The 13,739-nt window shown below is 46.3% G+C and overlaps 1 protein-coding gene and 1 long non-coding RNA gene across 4 annotated transcripts in view; one reads left to right on the forward strand and one right to left on the reverse strand.

Annotated features, from left to right (window-relative positions):
- The window catches only part of LOC140647077 (uncharacterized), a 34,960-nt gene extending 25,778 nt beyond the window's left edge, over positions 1–9,182 (reverse strand). For all 3 annotated transcript variants that reach the window (XR_012040655.1, XR_012040654.1, XR_012040653.1), the window contains exons 1-2: positions 8,994–9,182; positions 4,598–4,716 (exon numbers count right to left, since the gene is read on the reverse strand). This is a non-coding gene — a long non-coding RNA (uncharacterized lncRNA). The remainder of the gene's footprint in view (positions 1–4,597; positions 4,717–8,993) is intronic.
- Positions 9,183–10,156: 974 nt separating this feature from the next.
- ZNRF2 (zinc and ring finger 2) overlaps positions 10,157–13,739 on the forward strand; it is a 61,192-nt gene continuing 57,609 nt past the window's right edge. The window contains exon 1 of the mRNA XM_072853883.1: positions 10,157–11,185. Within this exon, the coding sequence (XP_072709984.1) occupies positions 10,717–11,185 (469 nt within the window). The 5' untranslated portion in view covers positions 10,157–10,716. The remainder of the gene's footprint in view (positions 11,186–13,739) is intronic.

A 13,739-nucleotide genomic window follows, 5' to 3' on the forward strand; every position in this document is an offset into this window, starting at 1 on the left:
AACCCTTGCTGACAAGTAGCCCTGACTCACACTGGTTGTATGACCAGGAGCGTTCCCTTCACTGAACCGCATGTCCTAAACACAAGGCAAAGGATCAGGTGGGGAATTTAATATTAAGCTCAGAACACTAAATTATTACCATTCAACCTAACTCACTGTTCCCCAAAATATATTTGAAATTTCATTAAAGTAGACCGTGTTCTGGACAAAGCAAGTCGGTGCTCTTAGTTGGGATTATACCTGTTATTGCCTAGTACCGTACTGAAAAAACATTGATTTTAATGCACCCCGCAATGTTCCTAAAGGCTTAGGAACTAATGTCAGCTGAATGTACTCATACTGGACGTTCAATCACTGCACCAAATATGCTCTGCAAACTATTCACCTTTAAAATGTTAGTGGCACCTTCTTGAATAATTCACTACCACCAGATTGCATGTCCTTTGGGTCCTCTTGAAAGTTGAAAAGGAAAGGATGGATGGGAACATGATATGATGACAACAATGCTGAAGTCATTTAATTCAGTGCTATTACTATACATTTGGAATTTTTTTCCCCATGTTTTTAAATTTCACCAGGGAATTTTCCTAAATTCCTGCATTCTTTTCTTGGCATTTCTTCCAGTCTTTCATTTTCTTCCCCTTTCCTTTCCTCTTTCCTTTGTCCCCTTCCTCTCCTTTTCCTCTTTCCTTTTCCCCTTCTTTTCCTTGTCCTTTTCCTTATTTTTCTTTTCTACTCTAGTCTATTCTACATTTTTAGTTTTACTATTCTATTATTTTTTATTTCAAGAAAATTCTAGACGTGATACAGTTTTGCATGCTTTTGCTCCTAATAATAATTATGGGTCAAATTTTGCACCCTTTAAATTTGGGTGGATACATTTGGTGTAATTCCACTGATATTAATGGAATTTAAACTGACATCAGACTCTAACCCTACATTTTAATGACTGATTTGCATGGTCTCAGCTGTGAGACAATTTGTCTTAAGCCCCCATTAAATCAGAAAATGAGTGTTTCTGACTGAGTATGCCAATCATTCTAGCTTATCTAGTGAAAGATGCCACATGCTTTCTCCTGCTCTAGCTTTATTTTTTGACAGCTACTTATGCTACTTATTGTCTAATTGGGCCTGCCAATCCTCCCTGTACGTCCCAATCTGTCCAGCCCAGACACAAGAGTCTGAAACGTTTTTAAAATCTGCATACGGTTGTTGATTACAAGACACAGGGAAAAAAAATACAGCCTAGATGTGACAACATGCTTACTTTGATATGATTATTGTTCAGAAAAATAAAGAATTGCAGAAATTAAAAGAAGAAATTATATCTGAGTATTCGGGTTTTCTGACTATAAGGGGAGGAAGGGTACTATGGTCAGGATGAAAGCCACATTTTCTTCTGAGGCTTTCACACTCGCAAGGCAGGAAGGGCTAAATCTTGCCATTTGTTGCTTGCTGTGCTGTGAAAAAGGAGGAGGTAAGAGCTATTCCCAGATAGTACCAAATGGTAGGATACAGCTTGCCGATGTGCCCCAATGCACAGTGTATGGTTTCTGGAGGAAGAGGATGTCCTCACATGTAGCAATGGCTGGTAGGTTAGGACCTGCTTTGCCTCCATGCAGAGAAACAAGAAGTCCCCTGTGCTGGGTCCCACTGTGAAATCTTGCTCGCCAACACCAGGATTCCCTCCGTGGAGGATACATCTGCTTAACCTTACGGTCGCAACTTGCCAAACAGCATGCCAGCATTTGGACTACAGTTTCTCAGTGGGGCTGGCAGAGCTCTGACATCTGCCAGGACCTGATCCAAAGCTCCTGGGATTCAATGGGGGAAAAAAAAGTCCATTGATCTCAGTGGCTTTGGATCTGTCCTTTTGCTCGTCTCCTTTGATGATTTATACAACACTGACATGCATATCTCACTTCTGAAGCATACAGAGCACATGGTTTTAATCTCACCATTTCCCTGGTGACAGGGAAGGAAGTGTGCTGGCAGCTAAGACACTGAAAAACACTCATTATTCTGTACATTATTATTACTTTTTACTTCCCCATGGAAGGTAGAAATTACAACGAAAAATGGCAAATATTTTGTTTTACAGCCTTTGCCTGCCCTTAAAGGCACAGTAAAATATTACAACGTGCAAATTTTTGTGCGTGTGGAAAAACAATGAGAATGTTTTGTGTCAAAATGGGAGGTAAGAGAACATTAACTAAAAGCCACTGCTAAACAAATAACTCCTTTCCTTAGGAAAAGCTTAGAGAGGGAATCTTTTCGATGTACCAGGGAATTTTCTTCTCAGATTGGAAGGTGAGAACATTTCATCCTTCTCAAGTCTTCGTTTGTAACATCAAGATTACTGGCCCATTGGCAGCAGTGCTCTACTAGTGATGCTGCTCCGAACCAAGTCCTACAGCAACTGTGGCTACAAACCAAACCTGACGTAAGTCACAATTCAAGATTCCTCGTGTCCTGAAGAGCAGTTTTCAGGGGCAGGCAGGGGTTGCTATGCTGAGTACCTGGCTGCCAGACCCGGTACCCAGTGCAGTTCTCCAAGGGATGCCCCCACAGCACCCAAGTTCATGGAGCCAGAGCACCTCCTGCCCACTGGAGAGATCCACAAACTGACAGTTGCTTCATAAAGCAGGAGGGATGCTTTGCTATATATTTTTAGATTTTCATTCCAGTCCAACACCCTTTTCCTTCTTTTTTTTCCTCACTGGCTAGTGCAATTTTTTCAGCACTAGATGTCAGTGTGGACTTGTGATACCAGATTGCTCTGTATTTTTCCTCTAACAAGAGAAGAATTGCCATCCAGAATGAAACCAAGTCTCTCCAGCCTCATGATGTGCTTCCTACAAAACAGGTCTTTTCTTTACCGTTTGAACTCCACGTGGAAAGTGTAGAACCGCATTCTGTCCTTGACTGGGACAGCTGCAAAAGGGCCCTATTTATTTTGTGATTATATCACATCTGAGTTAAAGAGGAGCTACCATGACGCTGGAGGAAAAGCTTTGTTTAGAAAATAATAGAGAAAAAGAAAAGGTTCTGAATTATCTTGATAAATTGTGACCCTGCTAAGGTAGCGTTGTACAGGTGCTCCACAGGGATGGTTAATCCAGTAACTAACAGTACTCATCTCAACAGGAACCTACTGACGAGACTGAGTCTTTGCATTCCTATTGTCTAGAAAGACATTGCATCATCTAGAAATGTTTTGCTACACCAGGCTGTTACAAGGACTATTCTAACTTGAACCTGGTTTATTATTTGCCTGGCATTTTCTGAATACTGAAGTGAAACCAGCTTGGGGCAGAGCAACCGACAGGAAGTGTATGCTGGCTTTCTGAAGTGGTGAAATGACTGGTTTCTATCACTCTTTGGAAAACATTTTGTTTCTTTAAGAAATTTAAGTTCCTCAGTCTAAATTGTGAGTGGTGCCTGTGCTGTTATGAGAGGGCTGAGGATGATGCATGAAGCACCCCGACTCCCCTTATTTTGCAAGCAGCAATCTAGAACAAGACACTGCTCCTCTTGCTCCTGCAGAAGTACAAACTGGGGAAGGGCAGAGCAGGGAGAGGAGGAAGTAGGTTCACAATTCTGATTTCTCATCTCTTACTTTCATGGGTTCCGACTTCTGTCGAGTGGATCTGAGCCAACATGACAGATGGAGCCTTTTACACCACCCTCATGCTTGGTTTACACCAGGCATGATGCACAGAAGCCAAGGCAGAAAACGCTTCTGGCAGATAATGCGAAGCGGAGCTCTCTGACATTCCTCCCGACTCGGTATAGTTGTGGCTGCGACCTAGGCCTTCAGAAAAATCCAGTTACGTGCTTTTGTATTCTTCACTATGCATTATTTAATAAAGTATTACCCTGATACATACACTAGGACACCTTGCTTTTATTATACTTTAAGGTTGTTGCTGTCCCTTTGACTTCTTTTGCACAAAGACACTGCAACACGTGTGACTGCCCAAGCAGCTGCGCTTAAAAGCCCTATGAGTAACTACCTACTGCATTTTTGTTTCTCATTATTAGGCTTAGCGGTAGCAGACTGTAAGTAGGAGGCTATAGAATATTAAAAGAATAGTGCTTAAAACTATCAATTGACAATATTAGCAGATACTGTGCAAAAATAAGGGCAAAGGTATTTTTTCTCTTGGATTCTGAGAAGTTAAGGTAATATTTGGCAGATAATACAGAACCTGAGCGAATACAAATTGTACCTGGCAAATCTAATGTCACATGGCCCTACCACCTGCTGTCATTCCTACATATTTCACTTTGTTATTGTTTCTGTAATACTGTTTTCCATTTACTCACCTCTTTCTATAGATGTCTAGCATTCAAGCAATTAGTACTGCTAATGAAAGAGGTATCCTGTAAAAGAGCTTGTCTGCAATCAGCTTCTGAAGAGTGATTTACCTGTGTAGTGTTCACTGCGTCAAGACTTGAAGGGCCTTCTTTATGAACTACCATGAATCGTTCAGATAAGGCTCTCTGTAAAGCCAGCTGCCTCTCTAGGTGCAGAAGGGTTTCATGGTCTCACACTCTACATTGCAAGGCAAAACAGTGTAATTCAGGAATATACCTTGAAAGACTATCATTATTTCCCTCTGCAGAAGGAAAGGGAGCTGAGGCGATCAACAGTCCTCCCCCGGCTCTTGAATCCACATTCAGCTGGCATTGCTGGGCGCTGATACATGAGATCTGAAAACAAGAGAGAGTAAACATACATCCCATCTGTTAGTTTGTCCTCCACCCCCTCTTCTTAGAAATCACAGAAACAGAAAAATTATCTGGATGGGACCTTTATATGTCAACTCATCTACTCTGGACTCCCATACCCACAGATCTGTGTATCACGCCTTGCCCAGATAAACACGTATTGATGTAACTTCATTTATGAATTGGTGCAAATGCCTTTAGTGTAGATATGGGCATAGTCTAAGCAACTATTTGTCTTCTGTTATTCCTTGAGTGTGTAATAAAAATGGTCTGCACAGTAGCTTCTGAAGAAAGATCGTGTTGGGGGGGCTATACTGCATGAAAGGTCAAGAAGATACACAATGGGATAATTCATGCAAAGCTGATCACAAAAAACCCACCAACAAGTAAAGCTAACAGAGTTTATTGGAGAACCAGTAACAACACTGGCCTGATTATGCACTAAAATGGCAAACTCATATGAATGGCATTTGGAATTGCATCTGGTTACCTACAAAGGTACTCAGTGGCTACAATAATACAACTGTGAATGTAGAACAGCTTAGAAATTATTATGGTGAATACTCTTTCCTATTAAAATTGTTAGACTAAAGTATATTTCTTACAGTACTACTTTATAGCATGTGGTAATGGAGTGCACAGCACAAATTGCCGTTTCTTCAAGTAAGTTATTTCCACGTATTTCTTCCTGTACAAAATGGTCAATCAATAAGTCCAGTCAAAATGTCAGTTTATTTTTAAGACTATGTTATCTTTTCTGTGAACATCAGTTTTTTCTACGGGTAACTCCAGTGTACAAAATACAGCATACTGTTTACAGTGTGATAGAAACTTCAGAAAAGCATAAACTGCAAACAAAAGATAGATGGTTTTGAAAAGAATTTTTATAAAGCAAGGATAAAATTCCTTATCCTTGTAAGCATCACCACACATTTCCAGAATAATTTTAGGACCCAAACTTCAAGCTTTACATGCTGCTTTTTTTTTTTTTCCATAGAGACTGATTACAACATGTTGCAGGACTGTTTTTCATACATCAGTGTAAGCATATGCGTAAATCTTCATAGGATTAAAGTCAATACGTACAAAGAGTTATTCAATGCAAATAAAAATCTAAGATACTGGATAATAGGGTCTCCTACATCTCTTGAAATACCAGTTACTAGCTGGAGATACACCGATACCAAAATATATCTAAAAAAAGATGCTTAAGATGCCTACAATAGGTTTATGTATAATTCCTAGTCACACTGACAGGGATCATATGGGACCTATTTCCCTTAGCTTGCAGATGCAAACATGTAACAGTCTTGTCTGCTGGATGGCTTACTCTAGCTGCAGATGTAAGGCATGTGTATTTTACACATCTTATTTTAGAGGGATAAAACAGCTCTGTTTTGCTTTCTCTATGAGCAACTGAACACTTCAGAAGTCTGTTTTCAGTATCTGTGAAGAAATGGTGTGCAGCACTATTTATTTTAAACAGCTGAAATAGACAGTAATGTAAAAATTGCATTGATCTCTTCCAACCACAACATGCACCTCCAGTTTGGTATCTGCTCAGGACAATCTATTGCCCAAACCCTATTAGGAGCCCACACTAGCTATCATAAAATTAAGCTGTATGTTATGAGTGTGTGCCATTACTTTTTAAACCCTTCTCCTTTAGAAAGGAGTGCCTGATCAGTTCTGAACAGAACGTAAACCTGCGGCTGGCTTTATTAGTTCAGGGTCAGATGCTTTTGTCAGAAATGAAACCTTGCTTCAGCATCCTGTAAAAGCCACCAAAGAAGGGGGTAGGAGGGGAGAGGGAGGATGATCTGTCTGCATAGCTCACTGTTGAGCAAAATTCAGACCCCTGTTCCATTTATCAGCACACATTTTCCAAAATGTCCAATGTTATGAATTTATAGCTAATGTTGTATGCTTAGGGCACACCTGTCACCTGGTATTTTCAAGGAAACTGGTCAAGAAACAAGTTCATTATTTTCACTTGATGATAGACAAGGTAGCGTAACCAGAACTGGAGGTATGCAGCTTATAACAAAGAACAGTGAGTATATTTGCCTGTCTAAACCAGTTTTTTTCCACTATCCTGGACAAGGAACAAGAAGGTTGGTTCCTATTTCATGCTTATTTAAGTACAAGTAAGATTCCCTAGATATGTTTCTACAGGAATAACAGCATTCACCCATATAGGCCTACAGAAGTAAATTTTTATATAACTATCTGCTTTCCACTGAGTCCTTGAGATCTGTGGAAATACGGTCAGCAGCAAAACGTTCTACTTTCTCCCTGCACTGTTTCCTCTTGTCACTGGTTATTTTCTATGCTGGGTAGGAAATTGAAATTTTTATGCAAACTACTTCTGGAGTGCATTAATGAACAAATGGGTGGAGGTTACAGTGCCAGGTACTTGCCTCTACAAGACTTAATGGCTAGTAGACAGTCATTTGTTAGAAATGTTAGCTTGAAAACCTAACTGTACTGTTGGCTAAATAAAGCAAATTTCCATATGCAGAAAAATTTCTATTCGACCATTTTTAAGAGGGACTGGGAAGGATAGAGGGGAGAAAGCTGGCTCAGAAGCATGTCACATTGCTTTTCTGAAGATGTAGGTGTTCTTTGAGGTATGTGCCCTTTTTAGACTCACACTTGATAGTGAGAGAGCTGCAAATATATGTCCTAGATGCAAAACAAAAACTGAAGCCCCCCCAAAAAAGAAAAAAGAAAATCACATCACACTGGGAACAGCCATGCTCTCTGAGAAGGGAACACAGGCTGTCCTGTTGTTGTGACTTCTTTTCTGTGAAATATTCTATGCTGTTAAAGGTAATTTCTGATTGTAAGGCTGAGTAACTGTTTGGATGTCTTGAGAGCTTTTTTTTCCCCATAGACTTTATCATTTAATCCTAAATTGAATAAAAGGTTATTCACAGCCAAATATAACCTGTATTTAATACCTGCTCAACTCTTAGATCCACTGCAAAGAAATTACAGCAAGAACTGTGGTATTGTGTAGCAACCTACTACTACATTTTCAAAATGCTGTTTATTCTAGCAGCTGACCAGCTCCACTAGTACTCAGTAGTGGAAATTTTAAAAACTCCATAAAACTCGGAGCATGCTGTCCTCTAAACCTGCTCCGATAGGGCTGAACATGCCACAGGCATTCTGTGAGCAGCAGAAATTATGAGTCATGTTTGCAACATCCTTTGCCCATGCGGATTCTTGGAATCTAGCAACGTCGGAATTCCTAGGGTAGCTTTCCCTTCTGTGGGGACATTAACAGGATATCTATCTTCTACATAACCGCTTATTTTCTATACTGTTAGTGTCTCTATACCGTTAGAGAGATTTGGCTGAAGCTGGCCAAGGGTTTCAAAAGTAACCGGTGGTAGAACAGACAGTATATTCACACTAATTTTCTTTCTGTAGGAAACTGAACTAGAAAGTGCCCATGCTTGATCTACCTTGGGGTATCTACCACTGGTAGCAGAGACTGCAGTTTATAATTCACAAGTGGGGATGGCATAGCTTGGGACGGCAGATTATCGACCCCGGCTGTCTGCCCACACAAAAGACCAAGCTGTTCATGAGGCAGCTGTGGAATCGCTGCCTCTTACTGAAACCAGCAACAGTTTACCGCAGCATCCTCTAAATAGGGTTCAGATTATTCGCAGAGTGTCTCAGCTATCCAGAAAAGCAGTGTCAGAACAAAGAGTTAGGGCTGGTAACCTCCTCTGCCATCCCCAGCTATGGTACCTCTTTTTGCAAATTGAACTGAGCTGCACTGATGCCAGAAAGCGACCACACGCAGTTGTAATGGAGATGGCGAAAGGAGGGGGAAAGGGGAGCCTTTGCACCTATTTCTATTTGAGGATGAGCATCAAAGATACCATACATGTACATGTAATGTACAATAATGTCCATGTAATAATCACATGTACATATAACATGTATAATACAAATGTTACTTAATACTTTGTATATTAATTAAGATTTTGATCTGTTTTATTGTATTAATTGTAAAATAGCTTGGGTACTATGCCATTGTGACACAGGCATGAATGTAGTTGGAATCCCTACCTAGACGGTATGATGCAGAGTCCTAAGATGGTGTATAGCACTGCTTCATGGTGACATACCTTATTTTAAAGCAGATGATAATACATAAAAACAAGCAGTCTACCTTGGATGACGATTGTAGGAATTGTGTTCATATAAATTCAATGTACGTGACATTCAATACCACATACCTTTAAAGAACAAAATAATTTTATGGCCCGGATCGTTTTGTCATGAGCAAACCGAGCCTGTTACCCACGTCGGTGTAATCACAGGGCCAAAATTTTCGGCTGTTAGTCAGTCCTTGTGTAAAGCTCTCATCAATAATAACGGGAGTTTTTCTCGGAGTGAAAGACTGGGGTCTACAGGGTTTTCCTACATCGCCTGTGAACCAAAGATATAAGAGATTTTCGTCCTTCTTGTCCAGCTTCTCCCCCGCATATACCACGAGAACCGAGACTCACAGCAAACCGCCCGGGTTGGAAGTCCCCTACCCGGGAAAGCTCCCGAGGGGCGTAAGCGGCCCTTACGCCAACCACCCCGCCAAACCCAGGCTCGGGGAGCGGCGGGCTGGGCCCTTCGCCCCTCAGCCGGTGCGCGGCCCAGCCGAACAGCTGGGAGCCGCGCTCGCCCGGCGAAGCCTGGGGCGCGGAGGCCGGGCATCCGGGAGCTTTGCTGAAGCTACAACGGCAAACCGAGAAGCGGCGCGGCAGGAGGGCACCCGTTCCTTGGGGGGGCACGCCGCCTGCGGGCAGCGCCCCGAGCTGTCACCCCGGTCCTGCCCGCTCCGCCGAGCCGCCCCCGCTGCAGCCGCTCCTCTCCTTCACCTGCCGGGACTCGACACTGAGCGCGGCCCCGGGGGCTGCCGCCGCCTCCCGCCCAGGGCCCGCGGGCACCGCCAACGGCCGCCCTCAACGGCCGCCGCGCGCGCCCGGCCCGCAAACACCACAGCTCGCCTTCTGCCGGCGGCAGTTTGGCTTCTAACTCCTTCCTCGCCGGGGCGGCCGCTCCGGCACCCCGCGGGCTTCCCCTTCAGGAGAGCAGGCAGCCGACACCCCCCGTGTGCCCCCCGCCCGGCAGGTTCTCGCCTCAGCCCCGCGCTCCAGAGCAGCCCCGTCTCAGGCTCTCTCCCTTCCGAGGGGAGCGAGGCTGGCAGCCCCAGGGGCGGCCTCGCCCAGCGCCCACCCACCTGGCGCTGCCCCGCACCTTGCGTGAGGAGAGGGGCAGGAGGCGGGGCGAGGTGAGGAGGCGGGGCGAAGTGAGGCGGCGGGCCCGGCCCGGCCCGGCCCGGCCCGGCCCGCCGCGCCGCCGGGGGCCGGTCCCCCGCCGGGCGGGGGGGGAAGGAGAGGCGGCGGCCCTTGCCGCCGTAACCGCTCCCCATCCCGCCCGCTGGTGCCGCCCCCAGTATGGCGACACGGTAGAGGAGCGGCTGCGCCGGGGTGACCGCCCCCTCCCGCCTCCCTCGGCACAGGCACGGGGCGCCGCGGGCGAGCGAGCGGCCTCGGCGGCGCTGCTGCCGCCGTTGCCCCCCACAGGGCTCAGCGGCGGCGGAGGAGGAGGATGGCGGCGGCGGGCGCGGCGGCGGCGGGCACAGCAGCAGCAGCGGCGGCGGGGCCGAGCGGCCGCGCGGCGGGAGCCAGCACCGTCCCGAGCAGCTCATGGTGGCGCCCCAGACCCGCGAGCAGCGGCCGCGCCGCGGCCGCCAGCTGAGCCGGATCCCGGCGGGCGGCTCTCCCCTCTCGACACCGACCCACCGAGCGACCCGTTCTCCTCCCCCGGCGTGCTCTCTCCCCCCTCCCCGGCGCGACCCGCGCCTCGGATCGCCCCCGCCGGGGCCCGACTCCCAGCACTCCCGGGCGCCGCGGGGAAGGCGGCGGCGAAGGGCACCGGGCAGCGCCAGGCGGCGGCGGAACCATGGGCGCGAAGCAGAGCAGCCCCACCGCCGCCAATGGCCGCACCCGGGCGTACTCGGGGGGGGATTTACCTTCCTCCAGCAGCAGCAGCAGCGGCGGCGGCGCTAACGGGACCGGCGGGCGCTCGGCAGGCGCTGGCGGGCGGTACGCGCACCTGGCGGCGGCGCCTCATGCCGCTGCCGGCGGCGCGACGGCGGCAGGAGGAGCGGCGGCGGCGGCGGGGGGTGCCGCGGGGTCGGCACCCCGGAGCAGGTCCTTAGGGGGGGCCACCGCCTCCGGGGCCCGGGCCGCGCAATCCGCCTTCAACATCCCCCACAGCAGCGGCCCCTACGGTTCGCAGGACTCGGTCAACAGCACCCCGGAGGAGGGCGGCCGGGAGCGGCCCGCGGGGGGCGGCGGCGGCTCCTCCGGCGGGCCTCGGCTAGTGATCGGCTCGCTGCCCGCTCACCTCTCGCCGCACCTGTTCGGAGGTAAGGGCCAGCCCGCGGAGCGGGCGCGGCGGGAGGGTTTAGCTGCCTCTCCCGCTGCTGCGGGGCTGCCTGGGGGTTCGGGGGCCCGGGCGGGTGGGGTGGGGGGGCTCCTTCCCCGGCTGCCGGCCCCGAGGTGGGACGGGTAATGAATCATCACTTTGGGGAGAGCGGCGGCTCTTCCAGGCTTGCGCCCGCCGGAGGGGGCCCGGTTTGGAGACGGGGTTTTCAGGCCAGCGTCTCCCATTGTTTGTAACGAGAGCTGTGAAAGGGGGAGGTTAAAAATGAAACGAACCCCGCGGCGGTGTGGTCGGGACGGCGAAGAGGAAGCAGAGCCTCTCCGGCCGGCGACTTTAGACTCTAATAGCTGTAATCAGTGCCTGTGTAAATACTCTTGCCTACTACTTACATAATTAGAATTTAATTGGATCATGTGTCTCCGCCGTTTATTCTAAAATCGGACCAAACCCCTCTTTAGGTGCTGATTAATATGTGGCTGATGCTTGTTCCTCTTTCTAAGTTCTCGGGTTCTGGGTTCTGAAAGTCGGTTAAGAAAAACAGAAGTTAAAGTAAGTTTCTTTGTTTATTTTCCTCCTAAGAGATGAGTAGAGCCGCATTTTCCACCTAGTAGATGAGTGGAGCCGGAAAGCCGCTGCTGAAGTGCGGGCTTGCAGCACCGGTACCGTATAGTCTTGGAGATGGCCACATGTGCTCTTGAGGCAGGAGAAACACTCAGCTCAACTCTGAATTAACCAAGAAGCTCAGGCCCTTTAAGAGGCGTATTAAACGTGGAGCAAGTTGTCTCCCTGTGATATTGAGATGAATAGGGCTGGTATAGGACTTGCACTTTACTGCCTGTGTTCTCTACCTTAAAAGTTAAAAATCTGCCCATAAGTTGCCAACCGCTTTCAAAGTTGCTGACTGCTTTCAGTACTGCTTATTCTAAAGGTCATCGTTTGTAGAAGTCAAACACTAAGGTACAAGGTGACTTTCAAAATGGATTAATTCTCTTGATAATTCTAATATATATGTATTATAACCTGTCTAAATACTAACCAACTTCCCCAAAAGCTTTCTTTTGGGAAAGAGGAAGCTAATGTAAAATTCCTACATTTCTATACTGTAGTTAATCCGTTTGTGAATGCTATTTGTAGCAGGCTGGGTTGTCTTCTTTTCTGTAATGTGACCTGTTTGTAGCCAAAGCAGGACTCTCTTCAGTCCGACCCTCACAGGGCGCGCAAGGTTTCCGTCACACGGCCTGCCACCTGTATGTTGTTGGTGCGTTGACCTGAAGACAGCATAGCTGTTACTTCCTAGATCTAAAACTACCTCATCCCAGCACAGTGGTTGAACATTAACAGAAAGCTGTCAAACCCTGTTATAATAAAGGAATATTTGCTCTTAAGAAAGAAAACATAACTATTCTCATAGTACCAAGCTGCTCAATTAGGAGTGCTTTGTTGCAAGGATGCTCATTATACGGTCACGGTAGCTTGTGGGGGAAGAAGGTGCATGCGTTTCTTCTAGTGATGAAAGGATGCCCTATCACGGAGTATTGTGCAGTTCGTGCTAAGCACAAGGGAATCGTTAAAACATGTAGCCAGTTGTTGCTCAAACATGAGACTTTTTTTTTTTTTTCCTCCTTGCTTAAACGTTGTCTTGCAACCTGCCTTGCTGCCAGGAGGGAGTGGATTAAATGTAAATGCTATGATGAGGATCAATAACCCAGAAAACTGTTTATGCAGATGCAGGAAGGTCTCTTCAGAATAACTCTGAATTTGATTGTACTTTTCTATGGCACGTAATAATCTACTAATTGCTGTACTACACCATATTTTGGCTTTTGCGAATCTCTGAAATTGGCATATTAAAGAGGATATAGGCTGAAATGATGCAGAGCTTGTTGCTTTTCCTAGTGCAGGAAAAGTGCCAGGAAGGGTACACTCTCTCCATCTACTGACTAATAAATAAGGAATGCCATATGTTAGCGGTTTGAGTAGCAAGTTTGAAAATACACTGTCCTTATGTGGTCACAAGATGGTCATGAATCTAACTGCTTTGTCTCTTCTAAAAATCTTAGTATTTCTTATTGGGATGAATAACTTTAATCATAGTACTGCAACACTTGTGAAGGAGGCCTCACTTGAAACATTATTCTTTTCTGCAATTTAAATATTCTGTGATACCAGTGATACATTATACCACATCACATTGACTGTCGGCATCCTTATTTAGTTGCATGTTTTGTGTTTTCTTGATTCATTGTAATAACTAGATGCTTGGAACAAGTAGACCCACTGGAGATCATACATTAGTAGCATCAGCATGGTGAAAAATAACTTGAAGCATTATTTTTTGCCCTGATGGTAACTAGCTCAAGCTTGTCTAGGTGTGGTATCTGGCATTGATCTTGTGTATCGTAAGAATGCCTGAAGTCCCCTCCCTTGTTTTGTAACTTGCAAATTAGCCAAATTGTTTCTTTTTATTTTGAAAACTACTGAATTTAATTTTGAGGATTAGCATAGCAATTCTATGAAAATTAAAATAGAAGAACAAG

This window comes from Ciconia boyciana, chromosome 2 (genome assembly GCF_034638445.1).
Source record: "Ciconia boyciana chromosome 2, ASM3463844v1, whole genome shotgun sequence".
NCBI lineage: Eukaryota > Metazoa > Chordata > Aves > Ciconiiformes > Ciconiidae > Ciconia > Ciconia boyciana.